General features: G+C 38.9%; 1 protein-coding gene across 3 annotated transcripts in view; it reads right to left on the reverse strand.

Moving 5' to 3' along the window:
- Window positions 1–1,678: 1,678 nt before the first annotated feature.
- AP2A2 (adaptor related protein complex 2 subunit alpha 2) overlaps window positions 1,679–15,532 on the reverse strand; it is a 42,759-nt gene continuing 28,905 nt past the window's right edge. For 2 of the 3 annotated variants that reach the window (XM_082283519.1, XM_082283518.1), the window contains exons 10-22: window positions 14,901–15,038; window positions 13,481–13,663; window positions 13,051–13,148; window positions 12,645–12,876; window positions 11,664–11,837; window positions 9,601–9,764; window positions 6,829–6,911; window positions 6,027–6,116; window positions 5,076–5,199; window positions 4,198–4,314; window positions 3,941–4,010; window positions 2,611–2,745; window positions 1,679–1,830 (exon numbers count right to left, since the gene is read on the reverse strand). In XM_082283519.1, the coding sequence (XP_082139645.1) occupies window positions 1,753–1,830; window positions 2,611–2,745; window positions 3,941–4,010; window positions 4,198–4,314; window positions 5,076–5,199; window positions 6,027–6,116; window positions 6,829–6,911; window positions 9,601–9,764; window positions 11,664–11,837; window positions 12,645–12,876; window positions 13,051–13,148; window positions 13,481–13,663; window positions 14,901–15,038 (1,686 nt within the window). In that variant the 3' untranslated portion in view covers window positions 1,679–1,752. Of the gene's footprint in view, window positions 1,831–2,610; window positions 2,746–3,940; window positions 4,011–4,197; window positions 4,315–5,075; window positions 5,200–6,026; window positions 6,117–6,828; window positions 6,912–7,802; window positions 7,881–9,600; window positions 9,765–11,663; window positions 11,838–12,644; window positions 12,877–13,050; window positions 13,149–13,480; window positions 13,664–14,900; window positions 15,039–15,532 lie in introns of all 3 variants that reach the window. The other variant, XM_082283520.1, reaches the window with a different exon arrangement.

Here is a 15,532-nt window from a genome sequence, read left to right on the forward strand (position 1 = left end):
AAGGGCCAATTGGTCGAGAGAACTTTTGAAGAAAGACCAGGCCTTTAGCCCAATTTTCAGCCTTAATATCCATAGTTACCAACCATTTCTGGAAAAACAAAACATATCCCCCAAAATCCACACATCACAGCCAAACCTTTGTTCCTCATTTTTCACTTTTACTCAAGTATGATCAGGAGCCTTCACCCAAACCAAGTGATAATCTCCCAGTTCCACCATTTAAGCTCAAAGCACTGAAGACAAAAAGCAAGGCACACTCAATCATGAACAATCCTGTCCCCTGCTGAGCACTGGGCAGCATGACAGCAGCCTCATTTAAACGTATTTTCAGTGTCACCACCACGACTCAACACCTTCATTTCCTGGGCACACTTGTCTGTATGTGTTGTGACACACCAGTCCCAGGCTTTCTGTCAATGACCTTGAGGAAATCTTGACCTGAGGTTCCCTTCTCCTGTCAGCAGGAGCTGATTTTGTTCACCATGATCTGTAGCTTTTGCTGACACCAGCCCAGGGTTCCTACCTGGGCCACCTCACCTGCTTTGGTTTAGCAGTCTCTGTTGCACCTCAAGGCTTGAGGAGCGTGAGCCAAAATTTCTGTCCACTGACTTCTGCACAGAGGCTGCAAAGAGTTTGATGTGAAACAAGATACAAAGACTTTGGCTGTAAAAACCACTAGAAAAGCTGAACATTTTTGGGTCTTCTACTTTCTGTTTCAACAGAAGTTTTCTACACCATTTTGGACGTTTTTACCATTGACAGGAAGGAAACTGCTTAGGTATCCAGTTATTCAGCCTCTTGAGTCTGAACATTAATGTACACCAGGGAAAAGATACTGATTAAAATTACATTTTCACCTAAGAGTGCATGCCTTACAGCCCTTCAAGGGCCCATTTCTTCCCACTTCTTTTTACACAATACTAGACTCTGCAGTTAATTGTATTACATCATTAGGACTATTACTTGTGAAGTCTGATGGCAAACAGAAAAAACATAAACCAGAATATTTAACTTCACTGAGTAACAACGAACAAGTATATACTCATTCACCCCCTACCAGAGAAGCTCACCTCATTAATGGAGGTAAGCAGAAGGATTAAGAATAGCTTTTGTGTTCAATCCAAAGATCAGAAAACATTAAGATGTCAAATGATACAAGATTAGTACTTTAAAGACACTGATCCTGTGGCATTTTCCAAATACAAAGATTGGCGACACAACATAAATGTTCATTTTAATCAGATTCAAACACATCTTCAAATCTGCCCTTCCATCCAGTAGACAACTTGTGGCAATGTTCAACTTTACAAAGGTTTGACTCTACATTAACATGGGAATTAACCTTCCTGAGCAGCAGTACATTGGTTTCTTTCAGCTCAGAGCAGAGGAAGCATCTCTTAAAGGTACTGAAGCAGAAGGTTTCTGAGCTATTTCCAGGTGAAATCCTTGATTGCCACAACTAAAACAATTTCCCTTCAACAAGTTTAAAAGCCTGACCTCTGCAAAAAAAGGAGCAAAAGACAGCCCTCCCACCCTTCTGTGTAACACACTAAAAGCCATTTTTAATGGAAAAAGTCACTTCCCTGTACTGTACATTTTATAGTCCTAATTTCAAACAAGGGTCAAGTCCTATTAAGGCAGGGAGCTGGTATTGGTTAACATTGCAGTACTCAGACAGTGATGTACAAGACATTTATTTGCAGTTTGATGACAGTGATATAAGTGGAAAAACCAAAACTGACATGGTTAATATTAAAACTGTTCTGACAGCAATTCACATAATCTCTGAGATACAGCTTCTTTACTTGTTCGTAGTGTGAGCCTATACATCTGAAAAAGAACATAAAATAGTACTTTTTAAACAGAGTTTGGCATTAAATGAATGCACAGTCAATAGTGAAAACTAACAGTTACCTCTTACTTGCTTTGTAAGCTTTGGTAGGAAAAAGACCTCAAATTCAAGCATTCAGAGGCAGCCAGCCACTGAGTAACACAGCTTTTTCAAACTGTGTTTGAAAACTTTTTTCACACTGGCTGAACCAACCCTATCTTCAAACGTTTGTTGAGAATTACTGTTACTCAAGTATTTTTTGGCTTTAACAGAAAGGTGCTGTACAGAATTATTTTTAAAGAGAAGCAAGTGCTGTGGAAAAGTCTAAAGACCCTGTACAAACACTTCCTAAGGAAACAGAAGATGCAACCACCCAAACCTCATTTTCAATCCTTAGCTAACTTGGATAACACCTCTATCAAAAAAGCTTTAGTAAAAATATTCTTAACATTGTACTCACTTGCTTATGCTTTCTCTTTTAGCCAACTACTCGTTTACTAATTTAAAATAACAAAAGGAAGCATGCTTAATCTGGTCCAAAGCACCCAAGACAGTCTGGAATATTACAATGATCTCTTCTGAAAGAGAATTGCTCTGAAGAAGCAGCTTACCCCACTTGGCCAGGACCAGCTGCTATAATTTAGTTTCTTGTTGGAGTCTGCAGTCATCAGCAGCTATTGCAATAGTGACTTTTAAGTATCTTAAGGGGTTTCAGATATACAGAGATATTTAGTTCAAACGAGAACTTGCATCTAAGCTGGAGATAGTTACACAGATACCTGTGCCTGGAGGTTGGGTTCAAGGCGCAGCAAGCATCCAATCTGAGTAGTTTTTGTGTGTATGATACCAGCGCCAACAAAGTTAGCAGGATTGGGATCCACCTCCTCAAGTAGGGCTGATCCAAAGCCAATTATCTATTAAAGACACCCAGGAGATTTAGATGTGGGGAGAGAAGGACACAAATACCAAGTATACCCATACAGTCACCACCAAATAGCAAAACAAGGAGGAAACTAATTTTTAAGTGTTCAAGACAAATTCATTACCACAGATTTTTGAAGGCTAACGCTGATAAATGAGCTGTTCCTGTAAATAAGGCTCTTCTCAAAAGCAACTGAGAAGCAAGTTAAGATTCAACATCAGTCTCCCCTCATTTTGATGCAGCCATTCCTGGCTTACACAGTCGCTTCTGTTTTGCCTAAGGCAGCCACTTCTACAAAAAGTCACTTTCCTTTTCCAACTAGTACCTCGAGTATAAATTAAGGCTTGAACTATCTTCCAGTTCAGTTTTAAGCAGTGAATTGGTGCTTTCTAAAACAGCTTCAAGTCTCCAGCTGCTATTGCAGACTGTACCTAATTCAAACCACAGCTAGAAACTGTCCATTCAACTTGGCACTGCCACGGATCTATCACACAGCATGGACTCACGCTTTCACTGGATGATCCAACTGCATATAAACAAAAATGCATGAAGTTTGTTTATACCACATGCTAATTTTGGCTGGGATAGAGGTAATTTTCTTATTAGTAGCTGGTATGGGGCTGTGTTTTGGATTTCTGCTGAAAACAGTTGATAACACAGCGATGTTTCAGTTACCACTGAGCAGGGGTTACACAGAGCCAAGGTTGTCTCTGCTCCTCACCCCATCAGTGAGGAGGCCAGGGGTGCACAAGGAGCTGGGACAGGACACAGCCAGGACCCTTGAACAATGGAATATTCTATACTATATGATGTCCTGGCTCAGCATATAAAGCTGGGGAAAGAGGGAATGGGAGGATGTTCATAGTGATGATGTTTTGTCTTCCCAAGTAACTATTACACTTGATGGAGCCCTGCTGCCCTGGGGATGGCCAAATACCTCCAAGTCAGTGGGAAGCACTGAATTAATTCTTCACTTTACTTGTGTGCATGGCTTTTCCTTTACCTACTGAACTCTCTTTACTTCAACTCACACATTTTCTCACTTTTACCCTTCTTGGGTTCTCTGTCCCACCCCACTGGGGGAGAGTGAGCAGTGGCTGTGTGGTGCTTAATTGCCAGCTGGGGTTAAAACCTGACCTGCCACTGCCCCCTACACTATGAATTAAAAATACAACACCACCACCCACCTTTGCTTTTGTGATCTCTGCATCCATCGGGTGCTTTGCTTTAAAGATGTTCTGTACTTCTTGTTTTGGACTGCAAGACAAAGCAGATAAATACCTGTATTATAAACAGCATTTTCAATACCAATTAATTCTACTGGAAGAGCTCATGGCTTACAGGATTGAGTAAGGGATGAAGCACTGCACCAGTTACATTCACAATATACCTTTCTCTTCTCTTGCCCACTACAAGAGCCCCAAGCCCAAGTACAAAGTCTTACTTGCTCAGCTGCTTCCAACGCTGAAAAAAGTCTTGAGAAGACATCTCTGTTGGCTGGAAAAATTTATTCAGTGTGATGGGTAATTTTACTGAAAGATTTTGAAATGTTCCGCCATACCTGCAGATGGAATAGAAAAACCACAGTGCACGTGGCAGCCTCAGCAGTGTCTCAGCAGAAATCAACCAAGCTATTGAGAAACTGTTTATGATCAAAATCCATCAACTGCACATGACATTTCTAACACACAGTTTCAATCCACTGTTAAATAAATTTATTTTCTCTGTTTAGACAGCAAATTAACTGGCAGAACTGCTAATAAGGTTCTCTCAGTTTTAGCATAGGTTTATCCTTCTAGATAGCACCCAAAGGGGCAAAAATATATCCCTGTGAAAACATACCAATAAAAACCAGTTTAGACTAAAATAACAGCATGCAGCCCAGGACTCAGGATTTTGTAAAGCTGAGCTGATGATGAGTGGACAGAACAAGATTCTATTTCTGGTTGCATACACTTCCAGGCCAAGTTATTTGCAGAAATGTTCTTGGTTTCCAGAAGGGAGAAGTTACTGCGTATATTCCTGTCAAGATTTCTTAAGCAAACAGGAAGACTGCTGTTTTATATAGATAGCAGAGACAGAAGTCATGGAGACATTTTATCAGGAGCTGCTTCTTGATTGTTTGGTTTGGTTGGGTTTTTTAAACCACATTGTTCCAAGTGGATTCTCCCTAGCAGTTTAAAGCTTAGTTAGATCAATTTTTCAAGTTGTCTACCCAAGAGAGCTTTGTGTGTCCATATTCTACATTTCAGTCACAAGACCATGCCAAATTTAACATCTTTCATCTAATTAATTCACTAACATTTGAATCCTTTGTTTTACCTGAACTGAATGTTCAGGATTGGAGCTTCCATGAAGTCTGAAACACATTCGATGTTCACAACCTGCTGAACCTGTGCACCTCCATCCACTGTGGGGTCAACAGGTTTTGTCTGAAGATTCAGGCATAAAAAAGTAGTTAAGGAAACAGATCAATGAACTGATAACTTAAACAAAATGCATATCTTCCAATAAGCTATGAGGAATTAGCATCACATTTTCTCTCATTCTCTATGTGCTAGTGAACATTTAAAGCTCAATTTTTGTACAAGGAAAGAGTTTGTGGGGATTCATTTTTTTAATTGGTTGTTGGGTTTTTTCATACTGACACATCTACAAGCAGTAACTCCAAAAAATTCTCAGTTACTTAGATATTCTTAAAGAAAGATGCCCTTAAAAAGGTGTGAAGGCAGAGAGACTTCACAATAAAAACCACAGGACTATTTTGAACATTACAGAGATGCCTTGAGTCAAACAACTCTGATTACTTAATCTCCCAGAAATCCTAAATTTGCAATACCAAGCATTAAGGACCAGCCATGAATTAAGACCTTATTTTAAAGTACCATCATCTTGGCATACATGTATTCCATCTCCATGTCAAGTTTTAGGTTATCTGCTAATGCAGTACTTGAAGGACACATCTCTACCTCTGCTACTTACTTTGTGTCAGTGGAGAAAGTTACAGCTCCATTGCATATTTATTCAGCTTAATTTCTCCTTATTTCAGGAGTAACATTTGTGTTTATAACCAGAGCTTTAAGGAGAGAATCTTCCATCTCTGCTCAAGACTTTGTTCTTTCTACAAGAACTTTAAAGAGCTATCAGCAAGTTTCTCATTTCTTCACGTTCAAGGAGACCATGCCTTGATCCAACAGATTTATTATTATTTTGTGCAGCATAAACCACAAAAACCTAATAAGAACAGACACATTCTACTGCATTTAAGGATATTTGACTGAAGGTCATCTGAGCAGATTACTGTTGGAGTAAAATTCAAGAACTGTGTTGATGTCTTATTACCATAGAATATGAACATACGTCCTAGAAAGAGAAGAATGAGACATCAGAATTTTTAGGTGCATGTAATCACATTGAACTACTCGTGCTTCAATTCCCTAACACACTGTCTTTCTACCTTTCCTTAAAACCACTTTTAAGAACAAAACATAGTTTACATGGTTTATCTCACCAAGACATCTGCAGTTCAAAATGCAGTGATTTAACCAAGCCATTAGATCTCTCCTACAGTAGCTGTCACACAGACTGCCACTGGTGATTTAACTGCCTTTCAGTTGCTGGAGAATTTTACTTTTTATGTTAAGATGCTACTATGCCACCAAGAGTTTTACAGAAGGGAGAAGCAAGCAATTCTATTGCTGGTCTGTGTTTAAGTCCCATCTCTTGCCTAGATATTTCCAGTATCTCGTGCATGAAATCTGATCTGAAATGTATTGTGTCTCATATCATTACAATAAGCTATAATGCAAGATATAAATTCCGAAAACAATGGTCCTTTATAAACCTGGCTGCACATGCCGGAGTGCTGGAGTGTAACACTATTTCATCTCAGCTACCAAAACAATCAAAAAAATTTAAGGAAACAAGAGCTCACACAAAAGCCAGGGATACACAACAGTGGGAGCTGTAAAAGAGTTTAGGCCTATAATGCTATTTCCCTCTTCAGTGGCTGAAATATCATGCTGGCATTGTGACTGATAATGCAGACAGCCAACCACAGCACAAAAGATCTTACCCAGGTTCTGTCGAAATTCAGACTTCAAGCCAATTTGTAGCAACTGATTTTCAAATAAGACTCCATTATTTTTACACACAAACCTAGGGGAAGAGAGGGAAAACATGTTTTAAATTGAGCCACATTAAACAATATTTAGAACCACAAAATTCAGGGTTTACACAGAGGATGAAGACTGTGGTTAACCTAGAATGCATCAATCTGTGAGAGAGGCCTTTGCAGAAAACTGCAGTTAGAAAAGACAATTTTACAACCAGAACCACCACTTGTAGGACACTAAAAGAACTGACATTTTTATTTGATAGAATGTCTGAGAAACTATGAAGGAAACCACATATGCTATATACACACACACTGTCTAATAAAGGACCAGGCAACAGACTAGGATTTTTCTTATTAGTCTTGAGAACTTCTGAAACTCATTAGGTTGGTGCAGAATTGAAAAGTTTGAAGCTTTGACTGTTTAAACCTGAAAGAAAAAAACCTTCCTTGTTTTATCATTTCTGTATCACCTAAGCCAACCGAGAGATGCACTTTTTCCATTTTGAGAGAGGAAGCCCATTCTCCAGTGATCTCAGTCCTTTCTATCACCTCTCACTTAAAAGTAGAAGAGGTGGTCAGCAAACATCTGCCTTTTGCATACAAGGCACTTAAAACACACTCCCAAATACCAGTACTTTTGACAAGTACTCTGTTTTTTCTTTATTTCCAAATAGTTGCAAAACCTTAATATACAACTGGCATTGCCTCATTTTAGAGCAGTGTGTGATAGCACTGACTTGTAAAGGCAACTCTAACCTGTCTATTCATGAGCCTGTCACAAAGCCACAGCATCCATAGAGGTATTCTAGTCACAAGTCTGACAGTACATGTTTCTCTAGTTTTGCTGGTATTAAGTTAATGAACAATATAGTTTTGCTTTATAACTATATTCTGGAAATTGCCCAGCCTTGCAAGGTTTTAGTATTGCTTACTTGTGAAAAAGCTCATCAGCATCATGCACAGTATCAGCTGGTTCCTCAGAAACTACCTCAGATGAAGCCAGGTCAGGGCTAGTTCAGGCAGCACAAAGGAAGAAAGGCAGTAGCGACAGAGACAGCAGGAGTTAGTAAAGACAGCTTAGAGCTTAGTTACTTCTTTTACCTCCTTCCTCAAAAATGGCACTGCTGAGCTTAATGCACGAGAAATTGATTAGCTGCCCTAGCTCAGTACCCTAAAAAGGTTTTAGGCATTAGGCAATGTTTTCCCCCACTTCTCTCCCCCATCCCACCCCGACTGTTAGAAAACAGCAATCCTTCACGAAGACAGGAGACAGCTGAAGGTGTTCAGTAAATGTAAACCTCTTACAGAACCAAGTCCTTTTAGGTGTTTAACTGTGACAGCAAGAGTGTTTAAGTTCAAAATCAAAAAGGTAGCTGCATATTAACTACTACAAAGGTGTGCTTAAAAGCAGAGGCCTCATCAACCTTAGGGACCCCAGGTGCACAATCAGTTCCTAAAAACACACAAGTATTAAGCATAGGCAAGAGTACACGGGCACACAGAGAATGACTTACCCAAGCAACAGATTTAGAAACAAAAGTGACAACAGCACTAAAAAGAGGCAGGAAACTGTAAAAAGCAACTTCTCAGTATCATTAGAGAAGCATTTCATCATCTACAGACAGACCAAGGAGTTGGGCATTGCTATACTTTCTTCTGCAGAAAGAGAAAACTCTTTTTAGGTAACATTTGCTTACGAAGCTACTCATATTGGTTCTTTTTTTTACCTTCTTAAAAAAAAAAAAAAGCATGAACAAGCTTGTGTAGCTTCCTAAAGTTCTGGTTTTGTGTTTTATCATCAAGTATCACTTCTGACCAAGAGAAACACATGATCAAGTATTAATCACTGCACACCTGCAACAATTACCTGCACTGCATTACCTGTACAAAATTTTGATGAAAGTGTCAATGATCCAGGCAGATCAGTTTCCCTAATTATGTCTTTTATATTAAGATGCATTGAAAATCTGTTGTGCCAACATTCAAAATTTGGTCCTTGACAACAGTAATATGTTCTTGTCCAGCAAGACAACTGATTTTAAAGACATTCCGTGATTTTATGCTGTTTATTCCCAAAATTTTACCCAAATAACATTTGAGAGCAGCCACAGTAGCTTTTAATGCTAATGGGGTTAATAACACATTTTACCTACACTACACTTGCTAATGTAATTGTAGTATCAAATCCCCTTTAAAAGAAAAAGAAAACCACTTGTTCTTTATCCCCCTTTTCACATCCCTTTGTCAGACAGTAGCAGAACAACTGAAGTGTATCTTTCAATTCTGGGAAGCAGTATCTCTGCATACAATCCATCCCACTGTTGCAGTAGCAGCTTGCCATAAGTGGAGAGACACAAGAATACTTTATGAAAATAAAATAAGAATAAATGTATTCATATCAGGACAGATAACCCCCACTTCAAGATGTATGGAGATGCACAAGCAGCTTAATTTAACAAAGAAGCAAAACCAGCATGAAAACCAGACACTACTGTGTGGCAAATATCCTCAAGCTGAGTACTACAGACTTGGTTTTTTCCATGAGAAGAGATATTCAACAACAACAGCACATCCAGCAGAGTGTCCAAGAACACCTCTCTTGCTGCAAAATTGCTACTCGGGAATGCATTCCATATGCTGGAACAAAACCAAAGTTATGCATGGTTTTCCTTCAATCTTGTTTTAACAGACAAATTCTCCTTCAAATTCCTTTCAGGGTGACTTAATTACCTCGCAAAGTTGTCATCAGAACCAGGAGCAAGAGGTGCAACTGCAGAAGCTGAATCTGAAAATACATCCACGAGCAGGCTACCACTAGAGGAAGGTGGGGGAGCTGAATTGGTGACAGGGGCAGCACCCAGACCCAGCAGATCCGCCGATGGAGAAGGAGTAGACTAAGGAAGACAAGACACTTTGGTGTTACACTGCAACAAAACTACAACAAAGCTGTCTCGTTTGCACAGACAACTAAGCTATGGCAAAGTGCCTCTCCCCACCCCAAATCAAGGTTTGAATGGATGTAAAAGGGTTCACAAATGCAGCAGTTAGCATGCTGAATTTCAACTTATGGTCATTTATAGATGTGGTTTTCTTTTTTCCCTTTGAAGAGAGTTATGTCCATCTAACAGTTAAATAAAAACAAAACTGAAAATTCATCTGTCTAGAATCTGGTTCTGCAGAAGAAAGATGACAAAGATAACAGTTTCCCCCACACACACACTTTTCCTGTCAGTTTCAAGGGAAAATAAGTACTGTAGGGAATAAAATCCACATGTGTTGCTTTTCTTTCATGAGGAATCCATCACGAAAGGAAGTGGCTTTTACACAAACCTAAATCAAAGGTCATCACAGCATCTTTAAAATTGACTATCAGTTTAATCCTGGGTTTTTGAAGCCTAGCAAATCGTAGAAAGAATATAAACCCAACCAGCAAAAAAAGCAGAGCCTGTAGCCAGTTCAAGCTGCAAACACTAGAGGAAGAGACAAGATGTTTAAACTTTTTTTCCTCAAATAGAACAAATCAAGCAGCCAGGACATGGAATCATGCAACAGAGGCTGCATATATGTGCCCAAGTCACATGCAAGAACAAAGCATAGACTGTTAATCAAAATGGTCATGTATTAGACATCAGCAGCTTCCAATATGCCAGATAATCTGAGGACGAGTCATGAAATGCATTTGGAGGAATCTGAAATCTTGTTTTTGTCAGCCAACTTAAAGTTACAATATATTCCATACAATATAATGAAAAAACCCCTGGCAAAAGATTTAAGAAGCCAATCATTAGGAACTACTAAAAACAAACAAAGGTTGGACCTTAAAATTCTAACATTTTTGGTATCTAAACCACATAAAGCCACTGGTGAAGGTAACACTGCAGTTTGTTACATGGCTGCAGGCCAAAAAGTGAAGCTGGTAAAGCATAATGCAGTATTAACAACCAGTCACCTCAATATGGCATGCAAAGAAAACTTGGCAAATTTCTGCTAGAAAGAGATTTCTGTCCAGTCAAAACTGTTGCACATGGATCTTACACACTGCAGTGACTAAGTAGTAAAGTATTATGCTTTAACAAACTGGGCAGGGAGCATGTTACAGTATTTCCTGCTCTAGGTAATCTTGTAATTACATTTAAGATGTAGTAAAAGTTATTCTAGGCATTAAAACCAGAAGGCAGTATTACATTATGGGAAGAACTGATCCTACCAGCATTAACTGACAATAAAATGAGAATTTCAGCTCAGAAGAAAAAAAACCTGTGGCCTTGTCTAGCATAACTAAACTCAAATAGTACTGTCAAATAAAAAGTAACAACATTATATTTATTCAAGGATATCCCTGTGAAGTCAAGTGTTGTCCACTTCTATTAAAAACAATAATCCAAATCAAGATGCAAAATAATATGTAAGACAAAGCAGAAAAACAGCTGATACTCTGAAATTCAAATTAACTCCTTTTAAATATGTTAATTTTATAATCTCACCCTCAGTGCAATTTCACCAACAAGGAAATTCACACTTCTAACGTGTACAGCAGTATTTTTCAAACAACAATGTAAAAGGGATTTTTTTAGGCTGCAGACAGTTTGTCCCCATTTACATAAGACTTCCAATTGCATCCAAGCACGCAGCGAGGGGAAAGCAGCTGTACATCCTCCTGCTTTATAGCAAAGACTCATAGCCTTAAGTTTCAGATGAGAGGTTTTAAATCCCCAAAAAGCCACTTTAGGAAAGCGTTCTTTTCTCACTTGCACACCATCTAAAATTAATGAAATAACAGCTTTTAAACTCACAACAGCACTGGCATTGACAGAGGCAGGTTCAGCACTTCCATTCATATCAGAGCTCCTCTCCTTTTTGATCTCTTCCAGGTCAGTAACTGTGCCTGGGCCTTTCTTCTTCTTCAGTTTAGCCAAAATAGAAGATTCCCTCTCTGGAAAGGGAGGCATTTCTTCCAACACTGTAGCCTTACCACGGGAAAAAAAAGTGTTAGTTAACTTCAGAGAAAAAAAATCAAACCAGCTTCTGAGTCTTTGAAGAGACACACCCTTATAGATTGCATAAAGCAAAAGCAGAAGTAGTTACCCACACAGAAAATGATTATGCAGTTTATTGTAGTGAGGGATTGATCGCTTTTTTAAAATAAAAAATTCTCTAAAACTTTCTGAAGTCCGTCCAAAGCACTTGGTTAAGAGAACAGGTGCTCATCACTTCTGTGAAACAGTGATATTAAATAAAAAAAAGAAAATTTAAATAATTAGATCATAGCAGACCTAAGGGTCCTTAACTCAGGCAGACCAAGACTTAAACCACAGAGAATACTCAAGTACTCAGACCTGAGCATTTCTCAGATGTCAAAACTAAATGTGCAATGCTCTGCTCAGACCTGAGAGCACCAGGTCAAATCACTGAGCTTCAAGAGAAAAAATTACACTTTTCCTGCCCACCATCAAGTAATTCCTCAAAAGAAAGCATCAGCCTTTTGATATCCAAATCCCCTAGGACCCTGTTATTATGCCAGCTTTCCCTGGCTTCTCAGGTCCAGATTAACATGTCTTAGTGGTCATTTGTCCCTTTACAGCAACAACAACTCAGAATTTAGCTCTAAACTGAAGATGACTACAGCACAACTAGGGAGACTAAAAGAACCCACACCCACATTGTAATCCTTACTCCTACACTGAGATTTCTGAGCAATCAGGTAAGGTTTAGTGGAGTTTAACTTGTTGACAGCAGAGTACTGCATAATAAAGAAAATAAACCTTTATACTTACCAATATATCAGTACTAGCAATAGTACTGAGCCTCAAATACTCAACAGCTCTCTGCTGCAGCTCAACATCAGCATTCTTTAGCTGACTGTCACTGCGCAGCACATCTTGAATTGTAGTTTTGATTTCTGGAAACAGGTTCACAAACTTGATGTAAGTAGACAGAAGCAGAGCTCGGGTAGGAACACTACACAGATGAAACTTGGAATGTAGCAAGTTGAACTGGATGAGGGGACTTAAAAGACGGAAGAAAAATAATTTGTTCAGTTTTTGTAGACATGATAATCCTTATTAATGCATTATTAACAAGAGCTGAATCATTTGTTAACTAGCCTTTAGGAATGTTAGGAATTAAATTCTTTACAGAAAGCACTACTATTTCAACTCAGTATTTTAGAAGGTGTTTTACCTTGATCTTGGATCACCTGCTATCAGATTTCCAAATTCTCCCAAGATGTAGCCACCTACTTTTACAAGATTCTCGTGGCATGCTGGAGCTTGAAGGGCCTGTAACACATTAACAATCATTGATATGCAACGTATGAAAAAAGATGTTTTCTGTCGCTTCCATTCCCAGTTTTCTCATCTACTTTCCTGCAAGTGCAGACCATGGGTCTAGGGACTACAAAGCACTTACAAGAAAAACATGATGGGTAGTATGATTTCACAGAAGACTCTAATATGAGTATTACTTGATTAAGAGCACTCTTAGGCCCATCTAGCAGCACTGTGGACTTTTGAGGACAGATAGAGCTCCTTAAGTTTCCCCTGTTACATCATGTGGTGCTTCCTTAATTCTTAGCTCATTTTGAAAGGAAACTGAAAACAGTTATTCTCACCTCAAAAACAGTCTTTGCTGCATATCCTTGCACATCATCCCTGTTGATGACGATCTGAATAACTCGATACCACACTTCTTCACTGACATAGTCACCAGCAATGCGAATCAGATTCAGGATTGTATCCACATACCAGGTGTAATCCACTGCATACTTCTCAGCTAGAATTGCAACCTTCAGAACCTGAGCACAAAAAAGAGAACACAGAAGGTTGGCTGGCTCTGACTACGAGCTGTAAACACCTGGTGATGCCCCACACTGGCCCAGAAGCCTCAGTTTCAGATGCATGAGCTTGTTCACTTGTTCCCACAGCTAAGGTGAAAGGTGAACATTGAAATGCTGTGCCAGAATACAGCTGTTGCCAGGCACAAATTGCTTTCCCCATAACACATTCAAATATGTTTTATCTGTGTGGCTTTTCAGTTGTGTACCTAAGTGATCGAGAGCAATTTATAGAACATTTTTTGTTTGCTATAAAAACACCATCTAAACTACCACTGAGACAGGATCAAATAGGAAACTGGAAACCTCTCAAAAAAGGTAAAAGGTGGAAACAAGATAGCAGAGGCAAACAAGTCACCAAAGCATAGCTGACTTTTTCAGGTCACACTCAGATTCCTGTGTCCTGCATCAGCTTCAGGGGAGACCCCACACAATTTATTAGCAGTTGCATTTACTACTGTTAAAAGAACAGGTCGGTATAAGGGAACAGAATGAAATTCTCATTATCTGCCAAGTCAGGGGACACTATCAAAAGCAACCAGACAGTACAAGAGGTTAATCAACTAACACTGTATTCCACATTTATTTCTCCAACCAAGAAACTTCAGCACCTAACTAAGCTAAATAACTACTGTAAGTACAAGTTTTGTTTACTATGCTAAAGAGGTTTAAGTCGAGTATATCAACTTTTATCCTAGTGGTAGGAAGGAGATAGGTATCAGGCCTCCTAACTGATTATAAAGTATTGTTTTTGGGAACCCTTAGACTGAACATTCTCAGAGCATATAGAACATAAAATTCTACTGACAAATAAGCATTTACCACACTAATTTTTGAAGCTATTGGACAATTGACTAGAGTAGGACCTAACCCTCAGAATGTGGAGAATGTGTTGGCTCAAGCACTGATAGAATTCACTTCGCTTTCTGTATGCACTGTCCCGAGACAAAGAACAGCTTTTAAAATTCTTAAGTTTCCAAGGTTCCCCCCTGCCCCCTGGATTACTTTAACCTCAATTCTTTCCTATTAGACTACAAATTTATGGATTTGTTTGTTTTAGTAGTTTTGTCTGGGTTTTTTGTTAAAACACCATGAAAAGCAATCTCTATCACAGCCTATGCAGCATCCCAATCAATAAATGATATGTATGGTACCAAATCCAGCTATGAAACAAATAAGAAAAACACCAATAGCTTACAATTTCTTCTCTAATGGAATAATCGGCAGTCTCCAGGTAATTGAGCATTTCAGCCACAATCTGCTGGGCATTGCTTCGGTCACACATTGCATACAGGAGATCTACAGCTCTTTGTCGTACACTTACATCTCTTTCAGTCTGCAAAAAGACACAGAGTCAAAGGTCAAGATGATTTCACATTTGTTTGGAAAAATACATGCAACTTAAGAGAAGAAACTGAGTATAATCCACAGTCAAATCAAAAACAAATGCATTTGCATAATTTTTCAGATGCAGAATGAACTCAGATATACCCTTTATTTAAGCTATGAGTTTCTTATGCTATTTCTAACTTTCAGTCACCTAGGAAGAGGTCAGTGGAGACTCAAGACAGCTTCCTGCTCTTAAATAATATCACAAAAATTCAAATCATCAGGTTTTGTTTCTGTAGCATACTTATTCAAATCTGTGCAGGTGCTGAAAGAATGTTGGAGTTTGTACAGAACACTTCGGTACTAACCCAAAGTACCGTGAGTGAATCTGTGATCCACTATGCACTAAGTAACTGGTACCAGTGGCCAGAAATGCACCAGTAACTGGCTGAAATTGTTAAATTGTTACCAGGCCAATGAGCATTTAGCTGCCTGCAGGTT

Source organism: Coloeus monedula (assembly GCF_965178545.1).
Source record: "Coloeus monedula genome assembly, chromosome: 6".
Lineage (NCBI taxonomy): Eukaryota > Metazoa > Chordata > Aves > Passeriformes > Corvidae > Coloeus > Coloeus monedula.